This window comes from Panthera uncia, chromosome D1 (assembly GCF_023721935.1).
Source record: "Panthera uncia isolate 11264 chromosome D1, Puncia_PCG_1.0, whole genome shotgun sequence".
NCBI classification, from domain to species: Eukaryota; Metazoa; Chordata; class Mammalia; order Carnivora; family Felidae; genus Panthera; species Panthera uncia.
Window position 1 is genome coordinate 108,032,530 of NC_064808.1, and position 14,542 is coordinate 108,047,071.

Consider the following 14,542-nt stretch of genomic DNA (forward strand, 5'->3'; position numbering starts at 1 on the left):
CATAATGAGCCCTTCGTTGTTTCATGGAACCTCTGCCTCCTCCTTCATTTGGCATAAAGTCACAGGCCTTAAGAAGCAAAGCTGGAGCTTAGAAAATGAGCCAAATTCCCATGCTTCATAGGGAAGGCCCATGCTGAACAGAGTCATTTACTTGTGATCGCAAGGGAAAGAGTTTCAAGTATGGAGGTTCTAGAAACTTAGGTCTGCTAACAAATCTTCTTTTCGATTATTTCAGAAATTCTTGATGAAAATGAGAGGGATGAATCTGGCAAAATCAAATCATTTTCCTCCTCAACAGGTAAGTGCCTTCAAATCTCACACCACAATGAAAACCTTCAGACCTCTAGAGGTGTCCTCAGGCCCTGCAGTAAAGAGCTAGGAAACCTGAATTTTCAGTTACCATCTCTGCAAATAATCTACAGAGAAGAGCATTGATATTTAACTTCTTCTTCATTCCACTTTGGAATCTGAAGTAAATGTGAACAAAGTGAAGAAAAAGAAAAATGCTGTCAGCCCAGGCATTGGCTCTCCCTATAGTGGAAGCCACCAAACCAAATGGCTCTTGGAAACCTTCAAAGCTCACTCAGGATAAGGCCCTACATTACAGAGGCCCTAAGTCACAGGGGAAAGACCACTGGGATCGGTTCCCGAAACTCTGGGTTATTTATTTATTTAAAAAAAATTTTTAATGTTTATTTACTTTTGAGACCGAGACAGACAGAGCATGAGTTGGGGAGGGGCAGAGAGAGAGGGAGGCACAGAATCAGAAGCAGGCTCCAGGCTCTGAGCTGTCAGCAAAGAACCCAACGCAGGGCTCAAACCCACAAACTGCAAGATCATGACCTGAGCCGAAGTTGGATGCTCAACCAACTGAGCCACCCAGGTGCCCCAGAAACTCTGGGTTTTTTCTGACTTCCTCACAACCCCCAGGTCACAAGCAAGGTCAACACTTACATCCCTGCTCTCCATCTTCTGAGAATCTGGAAGTGAAAGTGAAGATCATGAATTGGGGAAGAAGGCTGGGGGTCGTAGGCATGGGTTCTCCTAGGACAGGCAGCATCATGGACACGTGGTGACACTAGATGAGCTGAGGCAGACAGAGAGGCCCCTACTGGGCAACAGAAAGAGAGCTGGAATAAAACACAAGCCATCTCTGCACTGAGCCCATCATTGCCCCTGACTAACCACGTTCCCCGGTGGAATTACCTCAACTTTTCTGAGACTCCTATTTTTAAATGAGATTGATTAATAACATCTATAAAGATAAATAAAGCATCAAAGAGAGATCAACTAACAACTGCAAATAGAACAAGGATGTGGTTAAGAAAAACACGCTAAGGGGCCCCTGGGTGGCTCAGTCGGTTAAGTGTCCTACTTTGGCTCAGGTCATGATCTCACAGTTTGTGGGTTCGAGCCCCACATCGGGCTCTGTAGTGATGGCTCAGAGCCTGGAGCCTTCTTCGGATTCTGTGTCTTCCTGTCTCTCTGCCTCTTCCCCATTTGTTCTCTCTCTCTCTCTCTCAAAAATAAATAAAATGTAAAAAAATAAAATAAAAAAGGGAAAAGAAACACGTTAAGAAAAGCACAACAAGACTGGTCACATATACCGTGTGATCACTAAAGAAACTGATGACTTACTGAACCACATCCGAGAATCATAGCGTCTAGGAAGGAGTGATAGCGCTGTTGTGTTTGGATTAGCATGTTTTCAGGAGTTCTGGACAAGCTTACAAAGGCATAAACATTTTGCCATCTTTATTCACTGTCTTATCTATTCATATATCCATATGTATATATGCATATATTAGCTAAAAACCTATGTATGCTGTTCTAATCACTGTGTTTATAGCAGGAAGCGAGATAAATAAAGATCCTGCTTTTATGGAGTTTACAGTGCAGTGAAGGTATTTATATAGTAAGAATGACCAAAATACAAGCGTAATTCAGGGGATGGACAAGAGAAAAGAGGCGAGGCATGTGGGCCAGGATGAAGAGCTATGAGAACTCATCTGATGTGATATTCGGGACAATGTGACCAGTTGGGATGGGATGTGTCATACTCTGAGGCCAAGGCCTTGCAGGGAAGGAGGAAACAATCCCAAGAGCTCTCAGTCAGAAATGGTCTTGCCGTGTCCCAAGATCAATCTGATGGGAGAGTAGGAGATTAGGAGGGACGTGGTAGAAGGAGCTGTTATGGTCTCAGCTTGGAGCTACAATACTATTTAGAGCCTTTTAGAGAGTGGGAAAGTATCGGGATTGTATTTGCAATAGAAAGGCCCTTAGAAGTTTTTAGGTGGAGGAGTGATAAACTGGCATAGCATCAGAAAGGTCAAATGTGTTCAAATGTTTCAGTGAAGAGATCATAGCTTTCGGCTGGTGTCATGGTAGGGAAGATGTCAGGTAGTCAAATCTGGAGCTCTCTGGGATGGAGAGTCAACAAAAACTATGCTGGACTGGCTGTGGGCTAAATAAGGAAGAGGACGAACCAAGGATGATTCTGTGTTTTGGGTAGGCAACTAGGTGAAGGGTGTGAGGAACTGAGATAGCAAAAAACTTGTAGTAGAGAGAAATCTGAGGAAAAACCTATTTATAGGAGTGGGTGAATATCAGGAGTCCTTCTCTCTACACATTTACTTTGTTGCCTGGATCACATCCAAGGGTACGTGTTGAATACACAGGTAGATTCAGCCACGTTGTTCACAGGGGGACCAGGCACGGGAGTAAATCTCAGGATTCAGCAGCATGTAGACAGTATTTAGGATGACATGTCTGGAAGAGGCCACCTGGGGAGAGATGCTGACAGAACATCTTAGAGGGTTCAATGTAGAAAGACCCAACTCTGGGAGGCGTGGAGGAAGCACAAGGCCGGCGAAGGGCATCCAGCTTGAGAGAGGACGGTTACCGCACGCAGAGCCTCTGAAGCCTGGTGAACCCTGCTCAAGGAGGAAGGTGTGCTCGACCACGTTTGAATGCTCAAGAAGCAACAGATGGCCAGTGGTGACCTCAATCTCAAGCATTTAAGTGTTGAAAATGACAGTCAGTGTCTACCGCGTGAAGAAAAGAGAATGAGAGATGAAAATAGTACAATTAACGAATTGTACTGAGAAGCAGAGCAGCGAAACACAATAGCTGGATGGGACACCAAGTGCAGGGGCAGAGTGCGTAACAGATAAAGGGATATCAAGGCATGTGATACGCCAGCAGGGAGAGCACAGCAGAGGCAAGAAGGGGTACAGATGATGCAGAAGACGGGGACGAGGAAACACCCGAGTACAATTCTCGCAGGTGAGAGGAAATGGAGCGGGAACGTAAGTACAGTCTCCACCCTCGGCCAGGAGGAAGAATGTGCCGTCCTTTGTCACAGGAGGGGAAGGACAGCAGGTGGGCAGACGTGTGGGAAAACGAACAGACCTGTTGGTTCAGAAGATGAAACTGTTCTTACCCAGCAATACTGGAAGGACTGGAAGGCTTGTTTCCCTACGGGAAAACTACAACAAGAAAAGGGAAAGATGCCTGGTAGCTATTTTCAAGTATTGGAAGGTAACTACTCATTAATAAGTGGTTGTAGGCTTTTCATCTGTGCCAGATAATCATTCTAGGCATAGGAAATACAGAGATTAAACACATCTTCCCTGTCCTAATGAAGCCTACCATACAGCAAGCACAATTAAGAGCAATTATGTTCATAGTTTTTAGGGGCACATTTACATAAAGTGATCGAAACACAAGGAGAGAAGCCGTAGAAGTATTAGTGAGCTTTCACGGGAAAAGGAAGGAGACATTTGTCTCGATGGTTCCAATGCAGGAACTATATACACCAGTGCTTAGAAAGCTCACACTTCAGGATCCTCAGAATTGGTCAAAATGCTTTAGAATTCTGCAGGGTCTCTGTTAGTGGAGACACTGCACTGGTGGTAATAATGTGCACAGTAGGGATATTTTAGTGGAGTTAAATAACTGAATAATCACTTGACCAGGCCACATGAACATTAGGTTTCCTTCCAAATCTTAGGTACTGTGTCTGCGTGAGACTAATGCACGGGGATTGAAAGGTTGCTCAATGCCATGACCACTGACAAAAACAAAAGTTGTCCGTGGGGTCAGTAAGAAGCAGAAAGAAAGATGGTAGTACTGAAGATTTCTCTTTTTGTCATTTGTAATACAAAATGATTTTTTTGTTGTTGTTTCATTAAGCCTTTTGAAGGGATGGCGGTGAGCATTTGCTAAGAATGAGAGCCCGGTGAAAAGATCCTCATGACTGCTAGACAGTGGGTGCTACTCCTTAATGAGTAATTTTTTCTCTTGTAGTTTTTCAGGTAACCCAGGCTTCCCAAATCAATGTGCTGAAGCTTTGTCCTTGTATCCATTTTAAGGAACCAAAGACAATAATGGCACATGAGGTAATATACTTTGGAATAGGGGCACACAAGGTTGTCCACTCAAACAACATGGAACTCACTGGAAATTTCAGTTCTTGCTACAGATGCCTTAGGATCAGCCCCAAAGGCATAGGATGCTATTCAATCATGTTATCTAATTAAGGGGCCCTTACATCAGGTTTCCTGTCTGTTTCATCCCATCCTCAAACATACTTTAAACTCCTCACCACCAGTGAACCAAAGCAAGGTTTCCGGAGTATGTACTCAGAACTACTACACGTTTTTAGTCTGGTGCCTTGTTCATGAATCCCTAGTTCCATCCCCAAGTCCTCCAGCCATCCAATCTATAATTGTAAGGGCCTATTTTGCATAGGATTTGGAGGCAAAAGTGGGGAGGCTGGGTGCAACTCACTCTGTGTCGGTTAAGTGCAGATCTATCCAGTGATGGAGAAGAAGAGCCGAATGCGCCTGGCTCTCATCATTTGCAATAGAACATTCGATTATCTTTCTGAGCGAGTAGGCTGTGAAAAGGACATTTCGGGGATGCGAGATCTGCTGGAGAACCTTGGATATTCAGTGGTTATAAAGGAAAATCTCACCGCCCAGGTAATGGCCCTAGAGAGTGGGATGAGTTGGGATGAGTGTCCCTCCTTTCATCTCCTTCCTGGACTTCTTCCTTGGCGGCTGTCAGAACGGAGCGCATGTTACAGAAACTGCATTTCTCTAGAACGGGCATCCTGCACCCCAGCCTCTCCCAACGTACACTCTGAAGGCCAAGACCTAGATGGCAGTAGTTCACTAAACAGGCTGGCTCTTGCTAATGCTCTCAGTTTGGGAGACACCCATCACTTGATAGTCTATGTGAGACACGACTCTGAGGCCTTTATAATTTCAGTATCATGTGTCTGAATGTGAAGCCAAGTAGGCGGTTAAAAAACAAAACAAGTTTTGTACATATACATACACAGAAGAAGTTGTGATTCTGGCTTCATCCAAAAAAAATACCACGGGAGGCTTTAGACAAACCATTTTAAACCTAGCAAGGAATCTGTTCATGTCTCTACGTCAGTGGAAACAGTCCCTCCGTCTCTGTCTCTGTCTCACTCTTTGTTTAATGAAAACTCAGGGCAATTGCAGCATGTAACACGGTTGTGAAAAGCAAAGCCTTTGGCAGGAGACCCATCACCTCACGTGTCCCTCCCTGTACTCCACCTCCTAGCATCTCCCTCAGTCTAAGGATCTACTGAACACCACCGGGCTACACGCTGTATGAAAAAACCCTGCTTTTCCATTCCATACATCCAGCTTTCTGGCTGTATGTCAGAACATAATTTCTCGTACAATTCCACTCTGTCCAAATCGTCTGATCACTCCATTTCTGCTGTCTCTCTCTTCCTCTTGAGTGTGTGTGTGTAAAGTCCATGTACTGTGTGAGCACAAAGTAGACACAGACAGCTCCCAGGTGGTAAGTCTGGAAACTCTTTCAGGAAATGAAGGTCGAGCTGAAGCACTTTGCTGCCCGCCCAGAGCACCGCTTCTCAGACAGCACGTTCCTGGTGTTAATGTCACACGGCATCCTGGACGGGATCTGTGGGACAAAGCACAGGGAGGAAGAGCCAGATATCCTTCAAGATGACACCATCTTCCAGATTTTCAACAACCGCAACTGTAGGAACCTAAAAGACAAACCGAAGGTCATCATCATGCAGGCCTGCCGAGGCAGTGAGTTGGAGCTGGGGGACGCAGGGGGTGGCCATCCACTTTTTTCTGTGATTAGCCTGGTGTCCAGCCTTCGCCTTCCCAGGGCTGAGGCAGAGAAACCACACTGTAGAATGGCACTTTGGCCTGCTCCAGAAAGATACGAAGCCTGTATCATTGTTGAACAAGTGTTAAGTACGCTAGAATAACAGCACGTGTCCCGATCATCTGGGACTAGGTTCTACTAAACTTAAGTGGCCTCTGTGTAGTTCCCAGTCAGTGAGGCAGTTTTTCTATCAGGAAGATACTGGCATTTTTAATAAATTCCAGATGGAAATGTATTGAAGTAAAGGTATAAGGGTTAAGAGACATTTTGTGTGTCTGTGTCTGTAACATCTTTTGTAAGACAAGGGTGTCTCTCCCAGAAGGCAACGGGGCCGTCTGGGTGACAGATGTGGGAGAAGCCTGTGCATGGCCGGAAAACCAGCCCTCAGCACCGTACATCTTCAGTGATGCCGTACAAAAGACCCATGTGGAGAAGGACTTCATCGCTTTCAAATCTTCGACTCCACGTAAGTGACTTCAGAGAGAAGCTTCTCGATCTCCTGTTAGTTTCCAGATCACAGGCCTGGCTGTGATCCTATGTGATTGCTGATTGAAAAACATCTCTTCCTTCATGATAGATTTTAGGCAGAGAATAGATTTAAAATATGGAGGTTTTTATAACTAGAAAGCTAGAAGTCTTCATTTTGGAGGAAACATTCAAAATAAACCGGAGTTTTATGAGGATCCAGTGTTACAATAGTCTAACTATAAATCAGAGTTGTTTTTGTTTGTTCAGACAGCAATGGCACATGATTTGGTCTACCTCATCACCTGCTAGCAATTAAACAGGTAATCAGTAAAACTGTAGTACTTTCTTCACACATTCCAGAACCTCTTACATTATTATTTGACTCTAATCTAAAAAAATTAGTTAATATTCAAATGCCTGACTTCAGCATCATGCAGCCAAGACTGAAAATCCTCCTTTGGCAGCAAAGACAAAGTAGGAGATAGAAACACAAGATATACCGAGCTGATCATGGTCAAACCTGCAGAAAATCTATTTAACAGTCACCCACGACATTGGGGTGATTTAGAGAACCAGGGCACTTTCAAGAATCTTGTTTACAAAGACACAGTTATAAGTCCTCTACTGCAGTGATTACAAACTGTGACGTGCACAGACATCCCTTTGGAACGATATTACAGGCAGGGTTCTGATTCAGTGGGTCTGGGGGGGTGGCGAGATGGTGCCTTTCAAAACACCCTGTGGTGAGGCTAGTGCTGTCCGCCCATGGCCACACATGAGCAGCAAGGGACTGGAGGACCCTCTGAGTGTCGTCTGACAGGAAAAGGCTATGCAGGGAACACCCACTCGGTACCTGGAACAGTCATACTTCTCTTTGTTTTACATACTGGAGTTTAAATAAAACTTTATTTGAAAGAAGAGCTCTATACTTTTGGCAATTAAAGGAAGTTAAGAAGGCATATATGGGCTGGTATGTATCTAAGAGACTCTTTAACTTACTTAAGGAAATGTGGTCTAACATGTAAAGTTCTTGCTTTCATTTTTGCACACGTAACGACCCGCTAAGGTGGAGTGAGCACAGGGTGTAGGATCCACAAGTGAAGCAGATGTGCTTACTGAACCTCATGGAGCATATGGTCAGAGCAGAGAGGCAGAGGTTAATTCAGGGGAAAATATACACCCACGTCTCACAAGTAGATACTGACTGTCTCTTGACTGTGCTAGGTGCTTTGAGGAAAAACGTGTTGAAAGATGAAGGAGTTAACTATGTCAAGGGTAAGCGAGGAACATTCCAGACAGAAAAAGCACAGAGGACCTGGGAAAGAAAGGAGCCTGGAAAACTGGGCCAGTATATCTGGAGCACAGAGATGGGGCTCAGTGCTGAGAGGGAGGTTGGAGAGGTCAGGAGGGGTCATGCGATTTGGGGCCTCATAGGTTCGGGAAGGATTTGATCTTTTCTGTTTACATACTTTATTACTAATATTACTTTATACTAATAGTAATAGGAAGTTTTGGTGAAACTTAAGCAATGAAATGGTAAGATTATCATTTTTATTTATTTTTTTTTAATTTAAAAAAAATTTTTTTTAATGTTTATTTATTTCTGAGACAGAGAGAGACAGAGCACGAGTGAGGCAGGGACAGAGAGTGAGGGAGACACAGAATCCGAAACAGGCTCCAGGCTCTGAGCTGTCAGCACAGAACCCGATGCCGGGCTTGAACTCATGAACGGTGAGATCGTGACCTGAGCCGAAGTCAGATGCTTAACCGACTGAGCCACCCAGGCGCCCCAAGATTATCATTTTTATATAACTACTCCGGGGATTCTGTGGGGAATGGATAACAGTACAGCAGGAAATACAGGAGGCGGGTTAAAACGCTACTGCAGGGTTACTGGCCACAGCTGTTAACGGCAGTCTCGGGAAGACACAGCTGTTGAATCCAGAAGGAATTAGTGTATAAAATGTCTAGGACCCAGTGTTGGGAGGATGTGGCAGGTGAGTAAGAAGGGATGACACAGAGGACTCAAGGGATGGTCATGGCGTGTTCATTAAAACGGGAATCCTGCCAGAAAGTGTGAGATGCCTTTGGCATATTTCCAGATGAAACAGAGAGAGTTACAAAGCTGTGTACCTCAGAAAAGAGAATGGCACCAGGATTCGGGAGGTGGTGGCTGAGAATTATATCTCATAGTCTAAAAATGGATGAAATTATACAGGAGCAGAGAACAGATGGAGACGAGATCCCAAAGCTGAGGCTTGTGGATGGCAGAGGTCAAGCTGGGAGGCAGAGTATTTGCAAGTTGGGCTCAGGAAGTTTCCTATCAGGGCATAAGAAAGAAAAGTAAGGGTATGTATGTGTGGTCAGTGTGACCAAGAAAGCCTCCACTGGACTTATGGCCAGTTTCTGATTTGAATGAGAGAGATCAGGTGAAACCCAGCGAGTGACCATGAGATTAAATGACGTGGAGGCCATGGGTGGCCTTGGGGAAAGTGACTTGGTAAAGTCAGGGTGGTGGGGGAGACAGCAGACGGGTGAGCAGGCTAGGGCTTGAGGATGTGAAGACGGTGGGGAGAGACAAACCTGAGGAATGCAACCATTAAAAGGAGGAAGGAACAGGAAGGTAGCTGCAGATAAAGTGACCATTAGACTATTAGCTTTTTGACGATGGGAGAGATTTGATCACATTGCAATGGTCACGAAAAGTGGTAGCTCAAGAGATGTTCACAATAAAAAACGAGCAAAATATTACAGGAGAAAACAGAACAGACGAAGAGGAGGTCCATAATGGCACGACAGGAATTAGTTTCTTTTCCACTACTTGCAGTCCGAGGCAGGTAACTTTGGCTCTAAGAGCATGAACAGGGTTGATGACTGAGAGTCTATGATGGTTTTCTCTGCGCCTCCTGGGGACACTGGAGGTCCCAGCTTTGCCTTTCTCTCTCCTCCAAAGCACTAAAATCAAACTATGCCCAAAAGCTCTGACTCTAAGAGTCTTCCACACACAACACAAAGGCCACATCTCCCAGTATTTTAATACCTTTTATTTGCAGATAACGTTTCCTGGAGACTGAACACAGATGGCTCTGTCTTCATTTCCCATCTTATCCGCTACTTCAAAATGTATTCTTGTTGTCATCATTTGGAGGAGATTTTCCGAAAGGTACAGGTCTTCTGTTTTTTTCCATGTCATGACTGTGCAACCATTCTCAATTTTTTTTGGTGGGTGGGTGGGTGGGGAATCCTGAAAGCTCTTAGGCCATCTTGGCATTCCTTCCTGTACTCCACGTTTGTTTAAAGAGGAGGTTTTGGGGAAATATTGCACGGAACCAGTGTGAGTTTCTCTGATTCTGATGGCCTTGTTTATTCAGAAAATGCTTGAGGATACTCTATCATGCATGGATGTACTATAGCCAAGGAAAAGCTAAACGTTTCTTCTGTGTATACCCCCCTGGCCACAGCCTTAAAACATACCACAAATTCTGTGACTCCTGAGAGACAAGTCCAGATTTCCCTTTTAGGAAGTATCTAAAGATTTTCTTTCCTGCCTTAGGTTCAATATTCATTCGAGACTCCAAATATAATTACCCAGATGCCCACGATTGAGAGACTCTCCATGACACGATATTTCTACCTCTTCCCTGGGAATTAAAACTCATACACAGCATCTCAGGTAAATGCTTCCAAGAAGTGGACTTGGGAGCTCCCTGCTCAGAGCCTGTGTGTCAAATACAGACATAATGGAGGACAGTGACAGGGTGTAGCTGCCTAGTACTGTCCTGTCCCCATGTTCTTTTTTTTTTCAACAAAATTCTTAATTTTTTTAAATTTGCATCCAAATTAGTTAGCATATAGTGCAACCATGATTTCAAGAGTAGATTCCTTAATGCCCCCTTACCCATTTAGCCCATCCCCCCTCCCACACCCCCTCTGGTAACCCTCTGTTTGTTCATCATATTTAAGAGTCTCTTATGCTTTGTCCCCCTCTCTGTTTTTATATTATTTTTGCTTCCTTTCCCTTCTGTTCATCTGTTTTGTCTCTTAAAGTCCTCATATGAGTGAAGTCATATGATATTTGTCTTTCTCAGACTGACCAATGTCACTTAGCATAATACCCTCCAGTTCCATCCCATGTAGTTGCAAATGGCAAGATTTCATGCTTTTTGATTGCCAAGTAAGACTCCATTGTATACATATACACCACATCTTCTTTATCCATTCATCCACCGATGGACATCTGGGCTCTTTCCATACTTTGGCTATTGTCGACAGTGCTACTATAAACATGGGGGTGCACGTGTCCCTTCGAAACAGCACACCTGTATCCCTTGGATAAATGCCTAGTAGCGCAATTGCTGGGTCATAGGGTAGTTCTATTTTTAATTTTTTGAGGAACCTCCATACTGTTTTCCAGAGTGGCTGCACCAGCTTGCATTCCCATCGTCCCCATGTTCTTCATGACCCTTGGGAAAACCCTGGTTTCATATGAAATTATAAGAAATTATAAGTCTAATGTTTCCCTCCAGTCTTAATGTCTCTCAAGGACCTACCTAGTGAGTGGAAGATATTTAGATCCGAAGCTTGCACAAAAAAACTGGATGTTCATGTACAGCTGGCGTGAGGCGTCCTCCCAGAGAAGTCAGTTTGGCTGAGTTTCATTCCTCCTGTGTTTGTGATGAGGACTGCCTGTACCACAGTGTCAGTTGGAGGCTGCTGGGTCTGCACCGAGGCAATGAGACCCTAGTGCGGACCTCCCCTTCTGGGGGTGACGGGCCCATAGCCCTTTTGTGAAGGCACAACTCATGGTAGGCATCAGTTCTGTTTATACCTTACCTCCTATAACCCCTTTCCTTATGTTTCCTTCTCTCTACTTTTCCAGGGAAACTGGGCCATTATGTACTCGACGAATCTACTACTTTAAAAGGGCAATGTCTGCTCGTGACTATTTTTATACGAAACTTCCCAAATGCCCACCTTCAACCAAGGCCAAGTGAAAATCAATGTCATATTGTTGCTGAGTTAGTACTTACTACATTTTTTAAAAATTATGTTTGTTTTCTCACGTTATTGTAAGGGTAAAACATTTTCATTGCAAAACAAAGTTTAAGTATAGAAAAACATTTAAAAAATATTTAATGACTAAGTGATTACATTAATAGGTGTCCTGGTATTAGGCAAAGATCATATTCTCGGGATAAACTCTTCTCTGTTATAAAGGATCATTCACGTACTCTCCATTTGGAAGACTATTACTAACATTTGACTTGGGACATTTACATTATAGACTGAATTCTCATTTATTTTGACTCATTTCTAACTTGGCCATAGGATATTTTGATAATATTTTTTAATGAACTACAAGTAGTATTTTTTTTTGATTCCTAGAATGTGAAAAATCTTTGTCCCTGAGTTCACTTATGAGTTCTCCTAAAAACATATACAAAGGCCAGTGTGAATTTATTTCTTAGTAGTATGTTTTTATTATCAAAATGTTGATTTTTTAAAAAAAAGTACCCATACATATCTGCATCTGTATACTCATTAACTTTCAAACTATAGATGAAAGCCAATGTGTATAATCAGTAAAAAAAAAAAACAAAAAAACAAAAAAAACTTTATTTTGTTTGAATCTTGAGGACATGGAGATTATGTAAAAATATCCCTTTAGAACTGAAAGTGACAAAGAGGGAAGTGAAAATCAAGTTCCATGAAATGATTTATGTTCTCTCTCTTCCATCCTGTGGTCTTACTTCCTCTCTCTCTACATACACAAACTCACAGATGAATTTAGAAAGCTAACTGTGTAAGATACTCTAGGACCTGCACTTGTGTTGATTCAAAATTACCATCTAGGATTAAAGGGAGATGTGAAGCATCAGTAATATACATAGCCTAAGCTTAAGAGGGTGGGGGAAGGCGATCAAGGGCTGACTGGGGGCTGGGTAGAGTCTCCTTCCTGTCCCTTTACACTCAGCCCCTGATATTCTAAAGGTCACATCTCCAGCTGTTGGAGCTACAGCTCTTAAGGTCAACAAAACTGCAGCCTAGTCAGCAAGAAAGAGGAAGAACCAGCAGACACAGGACCCCTCCCTTTCAGGAAGTCTTCTCTTCCTATAAACCAAGAACCACCACTGGGTCCAAAGTAACTCACAGCTGCACAGAAGTTGAGAAATGAAGTATTTATTCCATGTGTCAAATTCCTAGCAAAAAAACCCCTGGGAGTTTCTATTAAGAAATGGGGGAAAGCAGATATTGGGTCCCTTTGACTGTCTCTGCCAGAGATTGCTTCCACATTTGATGGCTGCCTAATACTGAATTAAAAAAAAATTTTTTTAATGTTTATTTTTGAGAGAGGGAGTGAGACAGTGTGAGTGGGGGAGGGCCAGAGAGAGGGAGACACAGAATCTGAAGCAGGCTCCAGGCTCTGAGCTGTCAGCACAGAGCCCGACGCGGGGCTCAAACCACAAACCGTGAGAACATGACCTGAGCCGAAGTCGGACGCCCAACTGACTGAGCCACCCAGGCGCCCCTGCCTAATATTGAATTTAATGGATGGATGAGAATGTATTTTACTAAGTTCAGTAATTTCCAAATGTGTTATCTTATGCAATTTTATAATAAAATTTTCCTCCTAAATATATCTCTAAGTTGCTCTCTGATAATACTATTGGAATAAACTCTCAGAACTAAAATGACAGGGTCAAAAGCATTAAAATTCGAATTTTCTATGTAGGGTAGAGCTCAAAAAATTGTCTGAATGTGCACTCCCCCTGAGCTGAATGCACGATGGCTCATTTTCCTATATCTGCACCAGCACGATGTGTACTCTATCTTGTTAATTTCTCAGGCCCAAAATCAAAATTATTCTGATGTTTGTTTGCTTTCTAAACCAGCTAAGCATCTCATCCCACGCTTATAGGTCACTGCAAACAAGTTAAATGTTAACTGGTGCTTCCTCTTGTCCACCAGGTCTATGGGGGGGTCTTCCAGAGACTCACAGGAACCACTAACTGGGCCACCTCTCTGGCTTCCAGCCCAGCCGGGACTGTGCCTCTCACCTGACAGGCACATTCTTATCTCAGAATCCGCTAACCCCTTTGCCTAAACCAATCACCCCTTGCACCCCATAACTGCATGACTTACTACTGCCCTTCCTGGGGTTTCCACTAAATTAAGACCTTATCAGTGTCCTCACTTGTCTAAATGACCCAGCCAGCCTTCTCCTGCCCCTGATACTCCCAACATCCTCACCCTTCTTGATTTTTCCACAGTACTGATTACTTATGACACACTATGTAATTTGTCTACTATTTATATGTTCATCTCACTCCATGAGAATATAAGCACCGTGAGGGTGGTGACTCTGTTTCCTTTGTGACAGTATTCACAGAATTTAGAGCCGTGCCTGGCGCAGAGAAGACATTCAAGTTTCAACTAGATGAATGAATCCATCTAAAATCATCATGATGTGGACCTACGGAGATAAAATATACAGTATGTTTTTCCAAATGGCTTCGCAATACAACCTTTTTTCTCGGTGATACAAAACTTAGGTTTTGGTTTAATTGGGGATTAGTTTTTTTTCATATTTTATCAAACCTAGTCCTTTTTTTCTAGATTCTTCTTTGGGAACATCTATTATTTGTGTGGTAAAAATTCATAATGCATTCCTTCCTTCACAATCAAACATCTTACCTTCCATAAACAGTGTCTGTATGATTGTTCTCTGACTGATTTAATAGGAGCTGTTGAGAATGTCACGGTGAAAAAGAAGTATTTACTACATACACGGAGCTTATGTAAATAGATATCTAAAACACACTGCTATGTCTGAATATTTGTGTCCCTACAACATTCATAGGTTGGAATCTTCTTTAAAGAATGTTTGTTT

The 14,542-nt window shown here is 43.2% G+C and overlaps 1 protein-coding gene and 1 long non-coding RNA gene across 4 annotated transcripts in view; one reads left to right on the forward strand and one right to left on the reverse strand.

The window, feature by feature from the left end:
* The window catches only part of LOC125910552 (caspase-12-like), a 14,359-nt gene extending 2,095 nt beyond the window's left edge, over window positions 1–12,264 (forward strand). For both annotated transcript variants that reach the window (XM_049614169.1, XM_049614170.1), the window contains 8 exons: window positions 236–298; window positions 4,309–4,400; window positions 4,812–4,985; window positions 5,867–6,101; window positions 6,503–6,649; window positions 9,705–9,814; window positions 10,205–10,324; window positions 11,531–12,264. In XM_049614169.1, the coding sequence (XP_049470126.1) occupies window positions 236–298; window positions 4,309–4,400; window positions 4,812–4,985; window positions 5,867–6,101; window positions 6,503–6,649; window positions 9,705–9,814; window positions 10,205–10,303 (920 nt within the window). In that variant the 3' untranslated portion in view covers window positions 10,304–10,324; window positions 11,531–12,264. The remainder of the gene's footprint in view (window positions 1–235; window positions 299–4,308; window positions 4,401–4,811; window positions 4,986–5,866; window positions 6,102–6,502; window positions 6,650–9,704; window positions 9,815–10,204; window positions 10,325–11,530) is intronic.
* LOC125910604 (uncharacterized) overlaps window positions 1–14,542 on the reverse strand; it is a 430,115-nt gene that overhangs the window by 123,597 nt on the left and 291,976 nt on the right. Inside the window, exon 4 of one of the 2 annotated variants that reach the window (XR_007454125.1) lies at window positions 5,841–5,967. The exons of the other annotated variant lie outside the window; for it this stretch is intronic. This is a non-coding gene — a long non-coding RNA (uncharacterized LOC125910604). Of the gene's footprint in view, window positions 1–5,840; window positions 5,968–14,542 lie in introns of those variants that run through there. 2 annotated transcript variants of the gene reach the window in all.